Source organism: Sceloporus occidentalis, unplaced genomic scaffold, assembly GCF_023333645.1.
Source record: "Sceloporus occidentalis isolate IW3139 unplaced genomic scaffold, rSceOcc1.0.p SCAF_2, whole genome shotgun sequence".
Lineage (NCBI taxonomy): Eukaryota > Metazoa > Chordata > Lepidosauria > Squamata > Phrynosomatidae > Sceloporus > Sceloporus occidentalis.
Genome location: NW_028316982.1, coordinates 165807995 through 165832049, shown reverse-complemented (window position 1 = coordinate 165832049; position 24055 = coordinate 165807995). Strand labels below are relative to the sequence as shown.

Below are 24055 nucleotides of genomic sequence, written 5' to 3'. Positions count from 1 at the left end.
GATAGACAGCCTTTTATTGAATTTGTTATGCACAGTGTTACTGACTAGTAAGCACCAGAGACCGAGATCTGCAGGCTATCATGGCTATAGTTATCAGATCATATATTGCTAAGAAATTCAAACAAAGACTAAGGCTACTATAACAAAATGGAGTGGCTAGCGTGATCTGCATTCTTTTCTGGAATGCTCTGGTTCATTCTGAAGGAGGCAAAGAGTGTCAAACATGAGTTCTTAGGAAGTGGGGTCAATGCTTGTTTTTATTCATATTCCCCCACCAGTGTAGCTGCCAAAAACAACTTCTAGCTCTAGTTTATCACTTTGAACATTTTGCTCAAAGAACAAAATCACCTCTCTAGATAAATGAAAGAACTAAAAATAAAAAAATGTGTTGAAATAGATGTAATTAATCAGTAACTTGGGATGACTTTGGATGTTCCAGACAAAGTGCTGAGACCAGATGAAAACATGAGACAAAAATTATAATTAGTCTGAAGGGTACTGAAAGGAAATAAACATTTGTGTCTTTCACTTTAAAATGAACTCTTAACACACCTAAGCACATCTCTAAAAGCATGTTTTATAGCCTTATATACAAAATGGACTCCAGAAAAGATTCTGTTTAATATCAATGGATTATCGCTTCACAGGTCTGAATAACACTGAAGCAATATCCCCACCAAGGATACTGAAAACCCATCTTCCTCTATTGTTGGGCTTGGGGACTCCTTCACTTTGGGAGCAGAACTCCAAGGAAAGGTAAGGGAAAGAAAGTTTGTATCTATTTCATTTGGAGTAAGAGAAGTACCAATAAATAATAGAGTTCTAGAACATAATTGTTCCTACTCCTATGATCATCTACAGTACCACTGTCAATACTATCAGTCCCCAAAGCAGAAACCCTTCAGCTAAGTATAGACTATGATTGAGCATGAAAAGGGCACAACACTGTATCTACTTCGCGGTGGCAAATAACAAATGGGTTTGACATCTTTCCATTTATGTACCCAACGCCTGTCTACATGGGCGCTGCCATTTTGACACGACAGACGCTTAGCTACATGGGCGCTGCCATTTTGACACGACAGACGCTTAGCTACATGGGCGCTGCCATTTTCACACGACGGACGCTTAGCTACATGGGCGCTGCCATTTTCACACGACGGACGCTTAGCTACATGGGCGCTGCCATTTTGACACGACGGACGCTTAGCTACATGGGCGCTGCCATTTTCACACGACGGACGCTTAGCTACATGGGCGCTGCCATTTTGACACGACAGACGCTTAGCTACATGGGCGCTGCCATTTTCACACGACGGACGCTTAGCTACATAGGCGCTGCCATTTTCACACGACGGACGCTTAGCTACATGGGCGCTGCCATTTTCACACGACGGACGCTTAGCTACATAGGCGCTGCCATTTTCACACGACGGACGCTTAGCTACATGGGCGCTGCCATTTTCACACGACGGACGCTTAGCGTCTGCATGTCCCGGCGCATTTGTGATGCAAGTGCGCCATTGGCGCATTGCGGCATCACAAATGTGCCACAAGAAGAACCTGCTTTTTAAGGGTTCTTTTTGCTCCGCGGGGAAGTCCTTTTTGGGAGGTCTGTATCCCGCCTATGTTTGCTTTTCCAGGCTGTAGGGTGGGAGCATTCCTCAACACTGGCTACCCTGGCTAGGATTGATGGGAGTTGCAATTCAACCATATCAGAAGGGCCACACAATTCCCACACCTGCTATAAACCACAGACTAGTTAAAGCTATATTTGTTGTTGTTTGCCTTCAAGTCGTTGCACAACATCTGGCAAACCTAAGGCAACCCTATCATAGGGTTTTCTTGACACGTTCCTTCAGAGGGGGTTTGTCCTTGCCTTCCCCTGAGGCTGAGAGTGTGTGACTTGCCTAAGGTCACCCAGTGGGTTTCCATGGCCAAACTGGGATTTGAACTCAGGTCTCCCATGTTCACAATACTCCAACTCCCAGAATTCCATAGCCTTGAGCCAGAAAAGAGTTAAAGCGACGCCAAACCGGGTTATTTCTCCAGTGTGGATGCAGCCACAGCGTCTTTCAAACTGTTTAATTAGACGTTTCCCTGCCCTCAGGTTTATCTAATCTAATCTAATAATAATAATCCAGTTTGACCCCACTTTAATTAACGTGGTTCAGTGAGATGGGACTCTGAGAACTGTAGTGTTTGTGAGACATTGAGCCTTCTTTGTCAGTCAGAGAGAGAGAGAGAGAGAGAGAGAGCGCTCTGGTGCTATAATAGACTACAATTCCCAGGATTCTACAGCACTGAGCCAAGGCAGTTAAAGCAGTGCGAAACTTGGATTCCTGTTACTATTCTGTTATTGGGTTATGATTAAGTGCGAGTGGGCGTGGCCCGAAGGAAGATGCGGTTGAGTCGCCATGGCAACGCCAATCGGCTCCAGGGGCCCTGCGTCGCTGCTCGCGCTGCTCGGGTTGACGTCAGAGGCGCGCGCGCGAAGGGGGGGCGGAGCGGCGGTGACGAAGGCGGAAGTAGAGGCTGGAAGCAGAAGAGCAGTCGAGGAGGGAGCCGCGATGGAGGTAACCCCACTTTGATTAACATGGTTCAGTCCTCGCCCCTGTCTGTCAATCAAACTCTCCCTGCCTCCCTCCCTCCCTCCCTTTGTGGCTGAAAGGGCTTTTGGAACAGGGCTAAGAAGCATGCATTTACATTTATCCAAGTGTATATATAAGTGTGTGTGTATATGTGTATATATATGTGTGTGTGTGTGTGTATATATATATATATATATATATATATATATATGTCTGTGTGTGTGTAAGTATATATATATGTGTGTGTATGTATGTGTGTGTATATATATATGTGTGTGTATATATGTATGAGTATGTGTGTGTATATGTATATATGTGTATATTTGTGTGTTTGTGTATATATATGTATAAGTATGTGTGTATATCTATGTGTGTGTATGTATGTATTTATATGTATAAGTGTGTGTGTTTGTGTATATATATATATATATATATTATTGTTATTGTATTTTATTTATGTGTTTTTATTGATTTGTAATCCTGCCTCAATCCCTCTGGGAGAGGCTGGAAAATATAAAATTATTATTATTATTATTATTATTATTATTATATCCAGGGTGACCAGACATGTCCTCCTTTCCCAGCTTTGGACTGGGACTCTGCAGAGCTGGGTTCGAATCCTGGCTCAGCCATGTTAAAAATACTAGGTGACCTTGGGCAAGCCACACTCTCTCAGCCTCAAAGGGTGGCCAAGGCAAACCCCTTCTGAAGGAACTTGCCAAGAAAACCCTATGATAGCTTTGCCTTAGCCACATACACACCCCTTGATTCGAGGATGTCCTCCTTTTCCATCCTCCCTTTCAGCCTTCTTCTGTCCAGAAGGAATCCCAAATTCGTCCTCCATTTGGAGCAGGGCTAAGAAGCATGCATTTGCACTTATTCACTGAGTTGAAGGCTACACAGCTCAGGGACGCGTTTCCAGGCATTGCATGATAGCCTTCTCACGTTACTTTAAATTGTTGGACCTATCTTATTGAAAGCTGGCGTGAATTAATATGTATGATTTAATTGTTTGTGTAGAATGTACGCCATAGGCAGGTTTATTTTAGCTATTTTAATTGTATCTACAGCGCTGTGTAAATTCACAGCGCTATATAAATAAAGCTTCATAATAATGATAATAATAATCCAAGTGTCTTCAGCTTCTATAGTTCTTCTGTGGGTTTTTCAGGCTATGTGGCCATGTTTTAAAAGAGTTTTATTCCTGACGTTTTGCCTGCATCTGTGGCTGGTATCTTCAGAGATGCTTCAGTATGGTCATGTCCCCCATTTTTCTTGACTGCCCTACATCTTTACGGTGCTTTGCTCTTCTTTGCAGTGAGGACATCTCTTCACCCTGGTCTTTTACCTCCTCACCGTTGCTTCGCAGGTTGCATTTATGTCCCACTTTCTCCACAGTGAGCTCAAGGCAAATGAGTTCCCCCTTCCCCACTTTTCCCTCACAACAACCCTGTAAAGTGGACCTGTAAGCTGAAACGCACCAACTGGCCTGAGGGAGCCCCGATGATGGAATTCAGGGTTTGGTGAGAACTAGTTTTCTCTGGGGTTCAAAACACACACTGCAGAAATCATAATCCAGTTTGAGACCACTTTAACTGCCCTGGCTCAGTGCTAAGGAATCATGGGAACTGTAGTTTATTGTTGCACCAGAACTATCTCTCTGACAGAAGGCTAAATGTCTCACAAACACTACAGTTCCCAGAATTCCCTAACACTGAGCCAGGGCAGTTAAAGCACTGTCAATCTGGATTGTTTCTGCAGTGTGTTTTGGACCTGGATCAAGGAACCAGGAAGCCCCTGAGGAGCAGAATGTGACTAAGGTCTAAAACACACTGCAGAAACAATCTGGTTTGAGACCGCTTTAACTAACCTGACTCAATGATAGGGAATTCTGGGAACTGTAGTTTTGTGTGACATTGAGCCTTCTCTGTCGGAGAGAGCTCTGGTGGAGCCATAATAAACAACAATTCCCATGATTCCCTAGCACTGAGCCAGGGCTATTAAAGTGATCTCAAACTGGATTATTTCTGCAGTGTGTTTTGGACCTATGGCTCTAATCATCCACACCATAGAAAGAAATGCAGTTTGACACCAATTTTAAATGCTGTAGCTCCACCCTGGCTTAGTGGTTTGAGCATTGGACTAGGACTCAGGTTTGATTCCCTGCTTGGCCATGAAACCCACCTTGGGCGAGTCACACTCTCTCAGCCTCCTCAGAGGATGTCAAAGGCAAACCTCCTCTGAACAAACCTAACCAGTAAAATCTCACTATAGGTTTGCCCTAGGATCACCATAAGTTGGAAGGCACAAGTGGTGTTAAAAAGCAGATCCGTACCTAAAACAGAGGTTTGTTAAAATAACATAAGACTTTACAGGATGGGAGAGTGGTTGGAGCTTGTTGTTATTCATGCTGGTCTTTTGCAATTCTAAACAGATGCAGCAGACAGGCAGAAATGAAACAGGTGACAGATGGGCATACAGCCATTTCACTATATGGTGTTCTCACAAAACTACAGTTCCCAGAAATCCATATTTTCACTATCCCTTAAGGACAGGTTTAACACCTCTAGTGATACTGTCTCAAAGATAGGCCAAAATCCTATGCATGATTGCCTTAACAGTCCCACTGAACTCAGAGTGGCTTACATCTGAATAGGCCTGCGCAAGGTTGTACTCTAAATCAGGCACATGGGATGCTTAGGGTTGTTGGCCTTGTAGGTTCAATTGGTTTGGCTTTTGCAGCAGCCTGATACACACAAAACTCAGTTCGGCTTTTCTGCCTCCAAGAATTGGTATGGTGTAGTGAGTAATGGGATGTGATCAGAGGATCATGGCTCTGTCTTTACCTTGAACTTAACTGGCTTTTGTTGAGTCACTATCTTTCAGATTCAGACCCTCCCTGTTGCAGATTTACAACCTGGGGGAACGACTGTTGAAAAAATGAACACTTGACACACTGTAATGCATTCTGTGACTCCCTAGTATAACATCCCATCATTATGTACTTAACATTTACTGCCTGCATTTCAGTGTGCCAGGCTGCTTTTAAAACAGTATAGAAGCAGAATAAGTAAATACAACAGGCAATCCAAAATATGTATGCTAGCAATTCCATATGAGCTGACCCTGCTGCAGCTCCAGGCAGGGAATTGTTTTATCAGCTCTTCTGGCCAAAAGAGGATTGTAATTACTTTTCTAAAACCAAGCCTTGGCAACACGTTTTGATTGGACATGTGAACTATTAGAAATCATAATTGTTTCTGAGCGTATGGTGAGTAAAAGTAGACAGAAGTCCCTCTATACCTATGATAATTAAAGAACAGGGGAGTAAAATTTTGTGGAGTTAGTCTTAAATTGTTATAGCCACCTTCATGTAGAATAGTTATCCTTGATCCAAAACACACTGCAGAAATAATCCAGTTTGAGACCACTTTAACTGCCCTGCCTCAATTCTAAGAAATTCTGGGAACTGTAGTTTGGTGAGACATTTAGCCTTCTCTATCAGAGACCCCTTATTGCCACAATAAATGACAATTCCCAGGATTCCCTAGCAAGGTGCCATGGCAGTTAAAGCAGCCTCAAACTGGATTATTTCTGCAGTGTCTTTGGGCCCATTCTTAGGTTCAGTTGTTTTGGTTTTAGCAACAGCCATCAGGAAAATAGTTTTTTGCCTTGCATGTTTAAAATAATTCATCTTGATAGTAGATGAGTAACTGAATTATTCATACTAGTAGCCTGCAATGTGTAGATATGAAATTATCTTATTCAGAAATATTGTATTGTAAAATATTTCTTCCTGTCCTTCCAACTTAAAGCTTTACATTTTTCAAATATAAGTAGACAGTAAGAGGATTTATTATCATTGGCTACAAACTAAACACAAAATGAATGGCCTAACAATATTCCAGTGAGGTACCTCAGTGGGGCCTTAATTTTATGGTTAGGTAGTACATTATAAAAGACCACATGTCCTTTGAGGACCTTCCTTCTGAATTTTTGTTGTTGTTAACCATCCTCAAGTCGTTCTTGACTCATAGCAACCCTGTGGATGAGACATCTTCAAGACTCCTTGTCCCCCACTGCTCTGCTCAGTCCCTGTAAACTCATACCTATGACCTCCCTAATACAGTCCATCCATCAAACATGCAGCCTTCCTCTCTTTATGATTCCCTCCACCTTTCCTAGCATTATTGTTTTTTCCCAATGAGTCATGCCTTCGCATAGAATCATAGAATCGTAGAGTTGGAAGAGACCACAAGGGCCATCCAGTCCAACCCCCTGCCATGCAGGAAATCACAATCAAAGCATCCCTGATGATGTATCTGAAGTACAACAGGCTCAGTTTGATCAACTTGGATTCCAGGAAGATTGTCTTTTTGGCCATCCATGGCATCCTCAGCACTCTTTTCCAGCACTACATCTTGAATGAATTGATTTTCTTCCTATTTTCTTTCTTAACTGTCCACCTCTCACATCCATACATGGTAATATATGCTGGTCTTTTGCAATTCTAAACAGATGCAGCAGACAGGCAGAAATGAAACAGGTGACAGATGGGCATACAACCATTTCACTATATGGTGTTCTCACAAAACTACAGTTCCCAGAAATCCATATTTTCACTATCCCTTAAGGATACATCAGGGGCTAGCCTGAAGACGGAGGCTCCTCCCTCCCTAACTGTCATCGTTCGGCCTCTGAGGGAGAGAGAAGGCTGGCCCAGTTCCATCAGGGGCTAGCCTGAAGAAGAAGAGCCCTCCCTCTGGTCCATCTGCCTTGGTCCAGGCCTCAGAGGGAGAGAAGAATGCTGGACCTGATTCCCTCCCTCCCTCCCTCACCATTCCCTTCTCCTTTTGTGTCGTGTCTTTTAGATTGTAAGCCTGTGGGCAGGGAACTGTCTGTTATCCCCCCTATTGTAAACCGCTTGGATTCCCAGTGATTGGGCGGTATATAAATAAAACATATTATTATTATTATTAATAGGCAGTACAACGGCTTGTATGCTTCTAACTTTTGTGCTCAGTTGTATATCTTTGCATTTTAGGATATTTTCTAGTTCTTTCTTAGCCACCCTCCCCATTCTTAATCTTCTTCTGATTTCCTTGTTGCAGTCCCCCATTTCTATCAATGTTTGATCCCAGGTATGAGAATTCTTTTACTATTTCTATTTCTTCATTGTCTAGGTTGAATTTGTGTAGATTTTCCATGGTCATTATTTTTGTTTTCTTCATGTTCAACAGTAGGCCTGCCTTTGCACTTTCTTCCTTAATCTTTCTTAGTAGTTGTTCCAGGTCTGTGATGTTTTCTGCTAGTATTATGGGGTCATCTGCGTATCTTTTGTTGTTGATATTCCTTCCTCCTATTTTCACTCCTCCTCCTTTGTCCAATTCTGCTTTTCTTACAATACGTTCTGCTTATAAGGTCCAAAACACTGCAGAAATGATCCAGTTTGAGACCACTTTAACTGACTTGGATTAGTGCTTGGGAATCCTGGGAATTGTAGTTCATTGTGGCACTAGAGCTCTCTGACAGAGGTTAAATGTCTCACAAAACTACAGTTCCTAGAATTCCATGGCACTGAGCTATGCCAGTTAAAGTGGCGTGGAACGGGATTATTTCTACAGTGTGTTTTGGAGATAAATTGAATGGGTAGGGTGATCAGATTAACTGTGGCATATCATGTCTCCTGACCCTGACAAACTGGCTAATTAGAACTGGTTTTATATGGAATAAACCAGCTTGAAAGTGAGCTATTAAGTTGATTTGTTTGAACAGAACATTATTAAAATTAATTGATTTCGGCTTCAAGCAAACCTCTACACTATGATTATTCTAAAATGAAAGTAGAAACTTATGAACACTTCCTACTAGCTGCATCAGAAAAGGAAAGGAAAAAGGGAGTTTGTGAGCTTCAGGTGAGTAGTGGGTGGGTAGGTTTACTCCTACCAGAATACACTATCATGACATCAAATGTGGTTTACCCTTTCCATTCAGATTCAAATGAAGCAGTAGAGTCACTAAATAGATGTTTTATTGGTTAATTATCCAGTTTTTGACTAGTGAGGATGCCTTCAATTCATCCAAACAAGATGTACATGTGAGTGATGCCACCCAAAAAGGCAATATAATTTTGCTTGTTCTCTGGGAGCCTTTTCTGTTTCCCAGGAAGTCCACATAACTGGCTTCCAGGTAGGGTTTAGAAAACAAGCAAAAGGTACAGTTTAACAAAAGCAGAAAGAAATTGTATTGAACACATTGGTTCTAAATCCTGAATAGAAGGGTATAGAATTGTATTGTAGGATTGCAAATCTGCATTCATTTGATAGGGAATAAGCACTACTGGACATTTCTGAGTAAACATAACATAGGGTTGTACAGACAAAAGCTTTTCGTTCTTTCAGGATTTTGGAATAAAGTGACAGCTATATGGTGACCATGCCTTTTGAGATTAATTATTATTTTTAGCTGTTGTCGTGATACTGTTTTAAATTGTGACTTCATTGTTATAATCCTATTGAACTACACTGGTCACATGGTGTAGATCCACAGAAGCAAAAAATATCTGGTATGGCATGGTTTACATAAAAACTGTATTTCCACTCCAGCTGCAAGATGGTGGTCAAGAAATGGCAGGCTCTTCTTCCACAACTACAGCAGGGAAATCAAAGGTAAGGTTTCTTTACAGACATAACTGATTTCAGAAGTAATAATGTAACATTTTTACTATGACTCAGGCCGGGGACAGATGGGCAAGAAGGGGTGACTTAAAGGCAGGTTTGGGCTGCAGTAACCATACGCTGTGGCCCCAACCTGCCTTGAAGCCAGCCCAAAAAGAAGCAGGAAAGATCCACTCCTTTTTGGGCCGGAAGAAAGCTGGCTTTCCTGGCCCCGCTGAAGCCCGAAGTGGCTTCAAGGCATTGCAGTGGTGTGCGGCATGTAAATGCCATGTCTCTGGAGCATCTTGAAGCCACCCACATCTGGGTGGCTGCCCGAATTGCGTGTGGCTTCAGGGCAGCTTAGGAATATGTAGCATATAAACACTGTGTTCTGAAGCTGCCCAGACAGCGGCATTAAAGGGCCATCTGTTCCAGCCCTCATTTTCTAATGCAGAGGTTTACTGTGCGTAATGTGCAGAAAGCAAAATTGTTGCAGACATTCAAAAAGTAATGTTGGCTGCATCAAGGGTTTATTAGGCAAACACAGTTGACAGCTGTCACTGAAAGAAAGCGTTCTGGAAAAAGTTTGGTTATATTCATTCAGACATTTTTGTTTTTTGTTTTTTATTGCTCATTCTTCCAATAGTGTTGTAAAGTCAAACTAATTTTTACAGCATTCAGCTATGTAATCTAAATTTCTTCCTACATTTTATCAGCTTGTTAAGATTTACAAAGTTAGGGATTTATATTCAGAAGGTAAATCCTCAGAATGTTTACATATGGAGGCCTTCTGAAATAATGTGGGGTATAACAAAAATGCAAGTGAAAGTCATTTTATGCACTGAATACTGCACTGGTATTATGCTCTGGGACTGGATTTTTGGGAAAGAGGCAACAAGTCCCTCCCTTTGCTATACCAGGATTTTTTATTTCTATATTAAGCACAAGTGTGGCTAGCTAGGGTGTCTCTCTGAGTTTTAAAGTGCTAGATTAGTAGTCTGGGATGCCACTGGAATAGGGGCAGGTGCACAGACCTACAGTGCGTTCCAAGGCAGGTCTCCTGTATTAAGAATAGGCAGCTGTTCAGTTAAGGGCTCCCCAGAGGACCATGCCACCCCTATCTTCCCCCCCACCGCCCCCCAAAAAAACCAAAAAGAAATTATTTGCACCAAAATACATCCAGTGCCTGGGAGGGCAATTTTGTCACATTTTGGACCCGGCATGGACCACTTTAGGTCCAGGAGGAGGGCTTTTTTTCCAACAGAAAGTGGCTGGAAGATTAATTGCAGGGGTAAGAATATCTAGATGGTGTTTTTTTAAAAAAAGGTTTAGGGTACTGGGGAGCCCCATGGCTATAAAAGATTGCCTTTGGGGCTGCATCATCACCACCCCACCCTATATGCTGTCACTGTTACTTTTCTGAGACGCTTCTTCCAGTTGACAGATCTGGCAGGGACAAAACGGGCTGAAACCAAACCATACTGAACCAACAAAACCAACAACAAAACAGTTTCCTATTGACTGATATACTGCAGTATGGCACATTTCTCAGTGTTCCTTATGGGTTCAGAATCTATTAAAGTGGACAGGTTTCTACTGACAAAGTATTGTCTGAAGAGCAGAGCTATAACAATTACTTGATGTGTTACTATTCAGTGTTGTTAATTATAATTTGAGAACCATTCATAAATTTTCCAGCTGGATACACTGTCAAAAGAAGATCTTATCAAATTTGCAAAGAAACAAGTGATGTTACTACAGAAAATGAAGTCAAGATGCACAGGTACCATACAGAAATTGGTTTTAATTTATCTTAAAGCAGCATAACAGGATCCACAAGGGTCAGTGGGGGGGGGGGGAGCAAAAAGGATCCATAAGTTTTGTTAGGTACAACAAATGAGAAGAATCACAAGAAAGATCTTACAGTATTCCTGGGTTATTACTATAGTAATGAACCTGAATTACTTGTATGGGGCTGTAGGAAAAGTTGATATCATTGTAATGAATCTATTGTCCGTATTTGGGGAAATGTACTCTTTTTGCTTTCTAGAACTAGAGAGAGAGATTGAAGAGGTGAAAACAAAATCTGCAGGAGGAACTGATGATATTATACAGGTAGGAATACATAATTTCATACGTCACATATAGTGTAAGTATTTTTAATCCTCAAGAAATCCAGTATTCCCATGTGGTCAGAGAATCTTTTCTTGTGTCGTACAGCTCATACTTAGGGTCTGTGCACACCGTCGGGAAAGGACAGGTTGGGGCTGGAGTCAGAGCATAGCATCTATATGATTCACACCCCAGCTCTGCCCCCAGAGCGGTGTGATGCTGTGTGCCGTACCACATAGTGTACAGCGTCATGGCGCTCCTCTGGCACTGCATCATGTGGGAAGGAGCACCGTCAAGCCACGGCTTTTGTGCCCTGTAAAGGCCAGATTGGGGCTGCAGCATGCAATTGCCGTGGCCTCGATCTGGCTGTAAAAGGGGCTGTTGCAGGCCAACTCTTAGGCGCAGTCTGCACAGCCCCTTAGTTTGCCATCTCACATATCATTTGCCTACTATGTAAAATGTTGGCAGGTATATTTATTTTATATATATATATTTGTATGAAATTTGTGTTAACCACTGCTTTGTGTCTCATAAGAATGGAAGATGATATGATAGAAATGTTCTTGAAACTCTAATTGTATATAACAACAATCACTGCTAATAGAAGACTGCTCTGCTAGAAAATGGGAGCAGGATAAGTTAGATTCCTGCTGTTTTAACCCCAATAACCTGGTTCTGACATAACACTGAAGTTGTTGTTTGCCATTACATGCAGACCTTGAGCTTGCATGCCCTCTCCCCAAAAGCACAGTTGCAAGGAAATCAGAAATTTTTGGTTCCATTTTCAGTTGACTGCAGTTTAATATTGTTTTTGAATTGTAAACTGTGGTACATCTTACCAACAGTTTGTTCCAGCACATGTTAATGAATAAACTCTGGTTTTGAATTTTTCTTTTTTAAGTAAATCACAGTTAAAATTAACTGCTGTTTAGGACTCAGGTTATTAACAAGCTATTATTAGAATCAGGTGTAATAAGAAGCTATTATTATCAGAATCAAAAGGTATCAGTATCCTCCTTGCAGCTGGAAGAGGAAATGGAGGGGATCTCTAACAAACCTCATTGACATAATATTAAACCAGGGATCGGAACTACACAGCTCCCAGGCTACACATGGCACTTGAGGAAGATTTTTTGTGATCTTTGGCTCCATACAGACAGGCCAAAATAAAGCTGCTTTGGGTCACTTTGGAGGTATGCTGTATCAATGACGCATGCGTACTAAGAGTCCAGAAAATGTCAAATTAGTGGCCCACACAGTGTTGGGGAGGACCCAAAGGTGACCCTCCAACCCTCTCTGTGTTCAAGCCTAAATTAAACTATAGTTTAGCATTATATTGAAACATATAGTAATTTGTTTGTTTGTTTAACTTTCACTTCCTCCTTTCCTATACTGATATGACACACTAGCCTTGAGGCTATGTAGTTAATGAGAGATAAAAGAAAGATCACTTAAAATAGGTGGCTTATCCTGTAGGCATTTTTGCAAATACCTGTTTTTCAAATAGTATTTTCACTGGCTGTTCCAGGTTTGTTGGAAATGCCAGCCATCTTCTAGAACCATACCTAGAACCACAACAGTACCCTACTAGTTAAGTCAGATTTTTTTTCAAGGTGGTCTAAAAAAGATTTATAGGGAAATAAATGACAATAATTAGCAATAAAGCAGATATTTCTGTGGTTTTAGTGCCAATGGCGCATAAAGAGCAAGGATGTGCTGCTGAGTAAAGAAGTTCTGTGTTTGTTTTGTATTACTTTTGATGTACATTAGAAGTGGAAATGTTGAAGGAAAAGTGAAGTATCTTTCAAGAAGTAAACAAATGCTTTGTACTATTTTTTTTGTATAATGATCTTTCTTTCCCTCTTCCCCCCCCCCCAAAAAAAAAAAAAAAATTAGGCTCTCACAGAGAGACTGGATGCAGTTCTTCTGGAAAAAGCAGAAATCCAACAGCAGTGCCTCACTCTGAAAAAAGAGAATGTGAAAAGACAACAAGAAGCAGAGGTACTTCATAAGTAAAGTAAATGTTTCTAATAATCTGATTTAATCTTGGCTTGTAATCACAAGCAGAAAGAGATGTCTTTCAGTTCCTAGGTTCACAGGTATCACAAACTGCCCCTCTCACCATCCCTATCTGTAGAGAATCAAGTAAGAGTGAACCCTATGGGAATGGGACCCACCCATCAGACCCATCCCAAAGAAATTAAACCTACTTCAGGGGGACTTTGCTGTTCTGGGAATTTAGGAGCTGAACAGGCTGCCCCTTTCAGTGCCAGATCGGAGCCATGGCCCCGATCTGGCCTTTCTGCGGTGCAAAAAGGAGCTGTACAAAACAACACCTTTCTGCACTGCGGAAAAGGTGCCATAGATGCCGGCACCATAGCTTTTCTGCACTCCTTTGGTGCTGCATCATCTGGATGCAGTGCCAGAGGAGCGCCATGACACCACCCGCCGTGGGGTGGGGTGCATGGCATTATGCCGGTATGGGGGCAGAGTCGGGCGTGCATCGTGCGGACATCACAGCCCCACTCCGCCCCGATGCTGCCCTTTATGGCTGATCTGTTGAGGCTCATAGTCCCGAGCCAACATTCATTTATAGTAGGATTTTGACTTCTCAACATGTTGTGGATGAAATCCTATTCACCACACGTGTAGTTATACAGGGTTGCCTGCTACGCTTATTCCATGAAAGGTAAATGCTCTCTCAGAAAAATAGCTTCCACATGCCGATATTGTGGATACCTTACTGTCTAATTACATGCACAATTATTTGTTTTGCAAGCAGTTTGACACAGGTTCCTGACCTTTGAGATGTATGTTTTTGGGAAGAGAGTACTTACCCCTGCTAAGATTCAGGTGTTATTCCCATGGAAGGTTCGGGCATTGAAGAAACAGTGGCCCCATACAGACTGCCAAAATAATGCTGCTTCGGGTCACTTTGGAGGTATGCTGTTTAAATGATGCAAACGTCCTAAGAGTCTGGAAGCCATGCCAAAGCCACATTCCATTCCTTAGGACTGGATTGTGGCTTTGGTGTGGCTTCGAGACTCTTAGGACGCATGCAACATTTAAACAGCATACCTCCAAAGTGACCTGAAGCAGCATTATTTTGGCCTGTCTGTATGGGGCCAGTGAAACCTTTAGTTCTGTGTTTTGCTTATTCCTGTCAGCTTTTTAAAAGAACATACTCTGCTGCTTTATTTTCTGATGTACTGTGCTTTAGAGACAGGAACTGCCATTGCACATAAAGGATATATAAATTGCTCAGGGATTGCATGCTCATTTTGCAAACAGAATAACTTAAGGAACAGCCAAACTTTATTTAAGCGTGCTGAACCGAAATCCATGCTCATCCTTTTGAAATCTTATGTTGCATTTAATCAAATACAAATTTTTGTTTTAAGTGAAGAAAAGCTATATTTTTGGCTGGGATAGGAAGACAGATACTGCTGGTATACAGTTGTCCATTTGTGTGGACTTCGGATCCTCGTCCCTTTCTTACTCGCAAGGTGCAAACTGCGGGGCTTGAATATTGGCAAATTTCCATTTTTGCAGAGTGGTGGTGTCTGGAATGGATCCCCCACAAAAACAGAGGTGCGACTGTAATTCTACATGTGCAGATCTCATACAGATGTTTCGGATTCTTTATCTGTCCTGTTCCTTTCATTATCAGTGCTGTGCGATGGGATTGGGGAATTAGCTTGATATTGTCATTTAATTTCATTTAAATTAATACAAGTTTATGGGGTTTGGGAACATAGGTAAATATGACACTGTGCTCTATGTTTTTATTCTTGTTAGGCTGCTCTGGCTAAAGAAGAAAAATTGCAGAAGCAGGTTGCACAAGGGAACACTGCCTACCTGAATGAAATTGAAAGTCTTAAAAATGAAATTGCAACATCACAATCCAAACATGCTGAAGCTATAGCCACATTGCAAAAGGAACTACATATAGAACTGAAGAAACAAGAGAAGCTCACTGAACAGCTTGAATGTTATAGTAATAGTCATGAAGAAATGAAAAAACTGCAGGAAGAGGTAGATCAAACAAAAACTATCTATGAAGAGCAAGTATTGGGTCTGCAGAAACAGTTGAAAGCTTGCGATGAGGCTAAGAAGGAGGAAATTGCCAAACTGGAAGATATTATTGAAAGTAATTCTCAGTATCACCAAAATGAAATAAATAAATTAGATGAAGAATTATCCAAATTGAAGACTGCTCACCAGAAGGAGTTGTCAGAGTTGATACATCAGTTGGAAACCACTGCTAAAACACGTGAAGATGAGCAAAACAAATTAGATCAGCTAAAGCAGGACTTAGGAGAAGAGTACAGGCTAAAAGAGAAAAACATGCAGGATGAATTGCATGCTTGTAAAGAAAAGTATGACTGTGAACTAGAATACATAAGGCGGACTTTGGCTAAAGATGAAGAAATGGAGACTAGAAGTGTAGAATTGGAACCAGAAATGGGAGAAAAGACCAGGCAATTAGAAAACACTTTAAAAGAACTACAATCTCAGCACAGTATACTAAGAGATGAATTAACCTATATGAGTAATGTTAAGATGAAACTGGAAGTGGAACTTCAACAGACAAAGGATGAATACTTTCATGAGAAGGAAGATTTAGAGTTCAAAATTAATGAACTGCAACTTGCCAAAGAGGATCACAGTTGTTTAACTGAAAAACTAAAATCGGAGCTTCAAGCAGCTAGAGAACAAAATGAGAAAACTGTGAGAGAGAACAGCCAGGAAATTCAAGAACTAGTAGAAAAGCATAAAAGGGAGATCTGTGAGATTAAAGAAACAGTATCATCTACTTTAGAGGCAAAAAATCAGTCCTTGGTTCTTGAAATACAAAATCTGAAAGAACACTGTCAAAGGCATGTGGAGGAGAAAGAAGAAGCAATTGCTAGTTATGAAAGCTTGCGAGAAACTCTGGAGACTTTACAAACTGAGTTGGGGGAATCAGCTGGTAAGATAAGCCGAGAATTTGAATCCATGAAGCAGCAGCAAGCTTCTGATGTTGATGAACTACAGAAGAAGCTTAGAGTAGCTTTCAATGAGAAGGACGCTCTTCTTGAAACAGTGAATCGTCTCCAGGAAGAGGTAGAACAGTTTTCCTCCAAAAGAGAAGAAGCAGAAGAACTGAGGCATAAAATAGAAGAACTTAAGGAACAGAATGAGAGACTTGTTATTTCTCTTCAGCAGAGAGAAGCCTTTATAAAAGAATTGGAAGAGAAGGAGAGGGAGCTCTTCTCACAGAACAGTAGTATCTGTGATGAAATGAAGTGCTCTGCTGAGAAAATAGAAAACCTCCAAGAAAAATGTGAAGTGGAGAAAGTGATGGTTGTGAAACTTCAACAACAGACTGAAGCTCTTAACCTTTGTAACCATGTATTAGAACAACAGGGAGCAGAATTAAGAGAGAAACTGGAAAGTGCTTCAGTGGAACAAGAAAAAAACCAGCAAAAGCTGTGGGAATTCTCACAACAAATTGAAGCCCTTCAGCAAGAGAAAGTATGTCTTTTGTCAGAATTAGAGAGTTTGCATGATGAAAATATTAAAATAAAAGAAGAAAGAGAGAGAACAATGGAAAGCATTGCCTCTGAAAAAGTGGACTGGCACATCTCTAAAGAGAAAGCAGATTGCTTAGAAATGGAACTGCAAACAGCCTGTAAAGAAAAAGACCATTTGACTAAGCTGCTTGATGAGGAAAAGGACTTCAAATCACTCATCATGAGTCAGCTGCATGTCCTTCTTGAGAGGATGGGCACTAAATATCCAGAGGAAAATGACAGAGATGATGTTTTTGGTATACTGGAAGCTATAAACAAATTCTTGGAAAATATGAAACAAGAAGAACAAAATATGACTTCGCAGAAGGATGAAAATGTTATTCTACGGCAGGAGATGCAGCGGCTTCAGGAAGAAAGTGAGGCTGATTGTATGGAACTTAGATCTCGACTGGATGATTATGAAAAAGAAAAGCGCCTTTTAAAAGAGGAGTTAGAAGGGGTTCTCTCAGAAAAAGAAGCCCTCCAACTAGATATCCAAGAGTTAAAGCACACCAGTGATAAAGTCAGGAATGAGAATCAAGAACTTCTTGCCCGTATTGGACAAATGTGTGAACAACTTGAACTTCATGAAAGCAAAACAAAAGAGCAAGAAGAAAAATTGGAAGAAGAGCGAAAAACATTAAGCTTATCCATGGAGCAAAAAGAAATGGAGCTGAGAAGTGTACAAGCTGAACTTTCTTTGCTAAAGGTTAGGCCTTTTATTATTAAGGTACTCTTGATTTATCCCCTAAAATTGTGTATAACCAGTTCACATTTTGTGTTCACCTTGACAAATTCCGTCCACCCATGATCACCTAAAGACTGTGGAATGAGGTCAGAGCCTTGATCTGGAAACAGTAATTCCCAGATTCAAAGTAATGAAAACAATTGATTTAGAGAGTGGTTTTAAGAGGTTTTTTTCTATCCAAGTCAGTGAAAGAGTCTTTTCCAAGATTATGCCAAAGGTACTTAAATGAGAAAAGGTGAAGCTTCTCATTTATTATTGATGGCAAAGATGTTTTTTTGTCTGTCAACTTTTGAGATGTATAGGCTAAAACATGTTCATGACTCTCATATTGAGGTATTTAAAAACAAAATAGATTTTATAATGTAATAATGTCCTGTCATTCTGTAATCAAGATTGTTGCAACGTTGTTGTTCTTTTTTTAAAAAAAGGATGGGGTTGGAAGCAGCCTTCATAAATTTATGATGTCTTTTGAAAGTTAAATGTGTACATTTCCAGATATTAAAGTGGTATCATTCTTTTTGAAGGATTTCTTTCATTATAATATCTTATTCTTCATTTTCTTGTCATGTAAAACAGATAGCAAAAGGCAGCAAAATACTTGTTAACCAAATGTGTTTTGTTTAAGACTATCTTATAGATCAGGCTCAGGGCCTTATGTGATGTCACAGTGGGACTATTAAGTTGTAAGTCTTCTCATCCACACCTTGCAGTTCCCACTACTGGCAATATGATGCTACCCTTGTATTGTAGAGAAACTCACATGCAGTTGTTTTAAGTGATTCTCACTATGAATTAGTACGGCAGGCTCTGCCTCATGAGACCTCCAGTCAAAGATAGAACTGAACTAGCCTTCTCATTTATTTTGTTTACAATGCAGGTTTCTGTGGAAGACTCTTCAGCTAATGTTGACCAACAGTCATCAGAAACACACAAAATAGGTAAGTCTGGTTAAATAGTTGTTTTCTCAGTTTTGCTGTGTGTGTGTGTGTGTGTGTGTGTGTGTGTGTATCATAGTTGACATCTGTCACTGTTGTATATCACAGTTCTGTAGTCTGCCAATATTACTGTCATAACAATATTAAAAATAACTGATTGCATTTTTGCAGTTTGTTATATTGTTGTTTTGTTCTTTTTTATTTATTTTATTATTTTGATACTTTCTGTAAAATATTTTTAAATACTTTACATCACCTGGTAACATTTTATACTGCCTAACTTTTACCATCAGTTGGGGTGACAAAGCCATTCTGCATTTTATTGTTTCACTTCCTACAGGGTAAAATGCAGAGTGGGTTTGTGGGCCATCTCTGAGATCAATATAGGAACAGTGATTTTAAAGAAGGCAAAGAAAGAAAACTGACAACAGCAGTGATAAAATAGACATATCAACCAGTATAAGACAAACCAGTTTAAAAATATATACAGGGAGAGTGTTCTGCATCTGAGGTACACAGAAAAAAACATTGGGAAAAAACTCATTCCATTGTTATCACACTATCAATAAACAAGTCTTGAAAATCCTCCTTAGTGTGGTGGTTTGAGTGCTAGACTGTGACTCTGGAGAGCAGACTTTGAATCCCTGTTCAGCCATGGAAGCTTACTGTGTGACCTTGGGCAAGTCACATTCTCTCAGCCTTAGAGAAAGGCAAGGGAAACCTCTGAACAAATCTTGCTGAGTAAACCCCATGATAGTCACCATAAATCACCATAAATAGGGTTGCCATAAATCAGAAATGACTTGAAGGCATAAAACAATAACAACAGCAACAACAACAAAGCAGGCTGTTACAGGAACAGGTGCTCCTTTTAGGAATGAAACAATTTAGAACATTAAAAAGAAAGCCCTGAATTTTGAATTCACTTTGAATTGAGCTCGCAGACATAGAAGTAACCAATACAGCTTTTTTTAGAACTGGTGAAATACAAATTCAGTTGTATTTCTACTACACTCTAAATTGAGTGAAGCTTCTGTTATCTTCAAGAGCAGCCCTCGTGAAAATGTTTTGCAGTAGTCCAATCAGGAACTTATATGCAGAATGGTGATTAGACTATCTCTCATAAGCTGCTGAAAGAACAGTGCCAAGAAAGGATGCTGCTAGACACCAAGATCACCTGGGCCTTTGGTGACAAGGTTGGTCAAGGATTGTGCCTTTGATTAGGATCTGGGCCTAATCTTTCAGGATGAGTTTATTTCTGTCTAGAGCAGACATGAAGATCATCTAACTGTAGGGCCCCCATCTGGGGAATTTAGCCCCAGTGTATTGGCCCTAGTCAAAGCTAGATGTCATTTCGGGCACATACACAGCATCACTTGAATCCAGTAGAGCTGAGTGTCATTAAGAGAGTCAATCAGAGTTTTCTTCAGCCCTTGCCCTCATCAGCTAGCCAGAGATATGTAAGACCTACTCTTCACTATCCCTGTACCATGAGAGATCAATACACATGAAGTAATCAAGCTAATGTGTGTTAATAAAGTGATAATTTCTCCTGACAGAAATATTGTGCCATCAGATTTTAAAGTGGCTTTTATTTATTGTAGAAAATTTGGAAAAACATCTGAAAGAGAAGGAAGAAAAATTAAACAAAATTAAAGCAGTTGCTGTAAAATTGAGGAAAGAATTGGATTCTAGCAGGAAAGAGGTAAGTGAAACCATACTCTGTCATTTCCTTTGATATGGTAATGTAATTCTGGGACCACATAGGTTTGTTAAATTTTTTAGTGTTTTGAGTTCCTTAATTTTGTTCCCAGCAGGTTAGTTCTAAAGCAGGGGTCAGCAACCTACGGCCCGCGGGCCACATGCGGCCCGCTGAGCCATTGGGACCGGCCCCAGGTCAGTCCTGCCGCTGATTGCCACCGCCAAAGGCCCCACGAGGCCTTTGGCCTGTCGCGGAAGCGCGCGGGGCCTCTAGCGCAGGCGCACGGGGCCATTGGCCTCCAGTGCAGGCGCACGGGGAGGAGGAGGAGGGAGGAAGGCACAGGAGGTGGAGGGAGGGAGGAAGGAAGGGAGGAGGAGGAAGGAAGGAGGAGGAAGAGGAGGAGGACGAGGGAGGAAGGAAGGAGCAGGAGGAGGAGGAGGAAGAAGAAGAAGAGGAGCAGGAGGAGGATTTCCATTCCATTTTTACAGGTCTGCTTTGTTTTAACAATGGTGATGATGATGATGGTGATGGTGATATTGATATTGATATGAGCCAGCTTCAGAGGCACGGCCAATGTAAATTGCTGTGATTTTTACAAACTCATGCGCAGTGAAGAAAAACCACAGTCCCTTGACCAAGTACACACTTCTGAGAAGTACACTTGGTGCAAGAACTGTGAAACCACCTTGACATGTTCAATATGCATAGCCATGTGAACCCCCCCCCCCCCTGTTCAGTGTGAAACCCAAAGAGTTTGGTTATGCAATAAGCCTCTGAAATATGCAAGAGGCCATCTTAAGTAAAACCATGTTCAATGCCCAAATGTGCTGTTTGGAATGGGGTGAGGGGGGTTGGCCAGAAAGGGAAGTACATTTCTGCCATCTGTCTAGGAATAATGCCCAAATGTCCTCCATTTTGATCATGCCTAAGAAACATGCATTTATATTAACATTTTTTAAAAATCATCAAATTTTTTTGCATGTCCTCCATTTTTTAAAAACGTGTCCTATATTTAAAAATGTTGTCCTATATTATTTAATTATTTATCCCCCCCCCCCCCCCCCCGTTGTCTGGGGGACACCAACCCGGCCCCTGCTCAAAAGCTTTCTCATAAGTGACTGTCTTATTAAAGTGTTGCTCTATTTTGTTTCATCCAGAGCTTAATGTATTTCAGGGATGAGGCTATATGAAGAGCTGGCGAAATGCATATGTATGATTGCTGCTTTTTGGTTTCAGTTTTTTACAAAGCTTGATGCATTTGCATGAGAAGGCTATGAAGATGATAATTGACACATTTTGAAATCAGAACAGAGTAATCCAGCAATATTGGAAATATTTCAGTCTCTGGTATTCACCGACAGCCCCTCCCTTTACTTTTAGCATTTTCATGTTCCAGTATCTATGTGTTCAAAATGGCAGTGTGGTACAGAAGTTAGTATCATAGCATGAACATGAGCATTTCCCTGTCCGTGTTTACCTTGACAGACTTACAACTAGTTGTATGTTTAGATACTGTATATTGAGATGCAGATTTATTAATTTATTTGTTTTTCAAAAATTAGCCATTTCATGAATGAAGTTTCAGTCAGGGAAAGGAGTGCTCTTAGGTTCTAACTCCCCTGCAGTCTGAAAATGTGTTCAGGAGGACTGGAAAAATCTTTGGGGAGGGTATGAGGGAAGAAGGAAATCAGGGGGGGAAATCCCCTACCTTGATGGAAGATTATTTTTTGATCACGTCATTGTCATTAACAGCCTTATACCTATCTGTGCACTTAGGTACAGACACTTAAAGAAGAACTGGCATTGTCACAGTCAGAGAAGGAGCAACTATCTACCTCGATGGGAGACATTATTCAAGGAGCTGAGAGCTATAAGGTGAAATAGAGGCACATGAGTGCTTGGTATACTTGAAATTCTTGATCAAGGCTTCTCTACTATGATATAAAACCTACTTGTTCAGTATTCACTGGAATTGTTCTGACTTTGCTTCTGGCCGTCTCCTTTTAAAGCTTCCATGGAATTATATGGGGGAGGCTGTAGTTGCCATGGATTGTGGTTTGTCAGGAAGACTGGGTTGGAGAAGAGAAAAATCTTGCTGAACACTTTGAAGGAGTACATTATCTCCACACTCCCCTGCATAAACAGTTGTTCTACTCCTCTATAACTTGGATGGTTGCATTTGATGTTTCTTAAATTGTTCTACAGAAGGGGTTGATATTGTTGTGTGTAAGTGAGGCAGTTGAAAAGTTAGCGGAGTTTCATTTGCCACTTTTTTTCTCACTGAAGACAACAAAACAAAGGAGAAGCACACAGAACCAAGTATTGTTCATCTAGGCATTGCATAGTTACCTTGAAGTCTATACATGAGTTAGCTGAAATGTCTCTCTCCACTTGCTTTTATGCCTTATATTTTGCCAGCAACATTTTGCTTTTTTAAAAGCAGCATAACTCTATATATGAAGACAGCTATATGGTTTTAAATTGTTCGAGAGGCTCTGAGTGGTATATGAATACTAGAAGGATTGGATACAGCTGTCTCTATAAATTAATAAAATTTTAATTAGAGATTAAATTGGCTGCCTGTTAAATCAGCCTCAATTCAGCACTGTCACAGAAATAAACATAACAGGCATTCTCCAACTGGCATCTTCCACTGATAGAAAAGTACAGCGTGCCTGTGTCATACACGGCTTTCAGCTTATGCTGAAAGCTGCGCACTAGTAGTGGCAGTGGCATGCACACCTGTGGCATGCACATCATGCTGCACCCCATGCATGAGCCCCATTGTTTTCAATGGGGCTTGAGCATTCACAGTATTTCCCTTTACGGGGGGGGGGGAACAGATCCCCCGCATAAGGGAAGGGCCCACTGTATCAGCAGAACAGATTTCCATCCTTTCTGCATTACTCTGTATCCCATAATCTCCAGGGATGGGGAAACAGCAGATGCCCCAGTGAGAAGAGAAGCTGGCAGTCCATTATGCAAACAGAAGTTTTATTTGCTCAGTATCTGATGTAATCAGTTGTAGATATTAATTCTCACCAACAGTAAAATATTGCTGCTTTAAAAAAATACTTTAAATTCACAGTAATGTTGTGGAAGGCAAATACATTGATATAGATCTTTTAAAAGACTTACAAAGAAAACTGATTATTTCCATGTGAAGAAATAGATCAGATTTCTCAAACGTTCTTGTAGTATTTAATAAAGATAGATGTACACTTCATACTTCACATACATCACACATTGTATACTTCTGTATATTTTACAAAAGTTGAAAAAGATTTGTATGTGTTCCAAGAATCTTTTACTAGAGTTTGACAAACAAGCAGAACAGCTGGATTTTGAAAAGGAGCGAGCTCGTAATTTTGAACGGCAAGTTGATGACCTTACAAGACAGCTGGAGAATTCAACTCAGCAGGTATTGTTTATTTAAAACATTAAAAAATTTACTTGTCCATAATTTGATAGATGGGAAGTAACAAGGCAAATAAATTGGAAGAAATGGGATTGGAGTTGGAAAATCAGTGACTGGGTGATGAATTTGTGATTTATGGCAGCTCACTTGTCACCAAATCTATCCCAAATACCTCTGAAAACCTTACTGTAGGGCATAGGAAACAGTAGTGCCCCACTGTTTCTTTTTGAGAAGGATACTGCATTTCTACATGGAGGTTCTGTTTGGTCATAGTAGCTGATAGAAGAGGCTTTCATAGGTGAAGTTGATGTAAGACAGAGGTTGGAAATAGTGTTGTG

General features: G+C 40.7%; 1 protein-coding gene across 5 annotated transcripts in view; it reads left to right on the top strand.

Moving 5' to 3' along the window:
- The first annotated feature begins 2506 nt into the window (after nt 1–2506).
- LOC149319247 (GRIP and coiled-coil domain-containing protein 2-like) overlaps nt 2507–24055 on the top strand; it is a 38575-nt gene continuing 17026 nt past the window's right edge. For 3 of the 5 annotated variants that reach the window (XR_016280169.1, XR_016280168.1, XM_089511369.1), the window contains exons 1-9: nt 7815–9259; nt 10946–11030; nt 11298–11362; nt 13256–13360; nt 15158–17623; nt 18540–18600; nt 20202–20302; nt 22076–22174; nt 23601–23720. Coding sequence is in view for 3 of the 5 variants with exons in the window: in XM_089511369.1 (XP_089367495.1) it covers nt 9164–9259; nt 10946–11030; nt 11298–11362; nt 13256–13360; nt 15158–17623; nt 18540–18600; nt 20202–20302; nt 22076–22174; nt 23601–23720 (3198 nt within the window). In the remaining 2 variants the exon portion in view is untranslated. Of the gene's footprint in view, nt 2577–7711; nt 7733–7814; nt 9260–10945; nt 11031–11297; nt 11363–13255; nt 13361–15157; nt 17624–18539; nt 18601–20201; nt 20303–22075; nt 22175–23600; nt 23721–24055 lie in introns of those variants that run through there. The other 2 variants (XM_089511370.1, XM_089511371.1) reach the window with 2 other exon arrangements.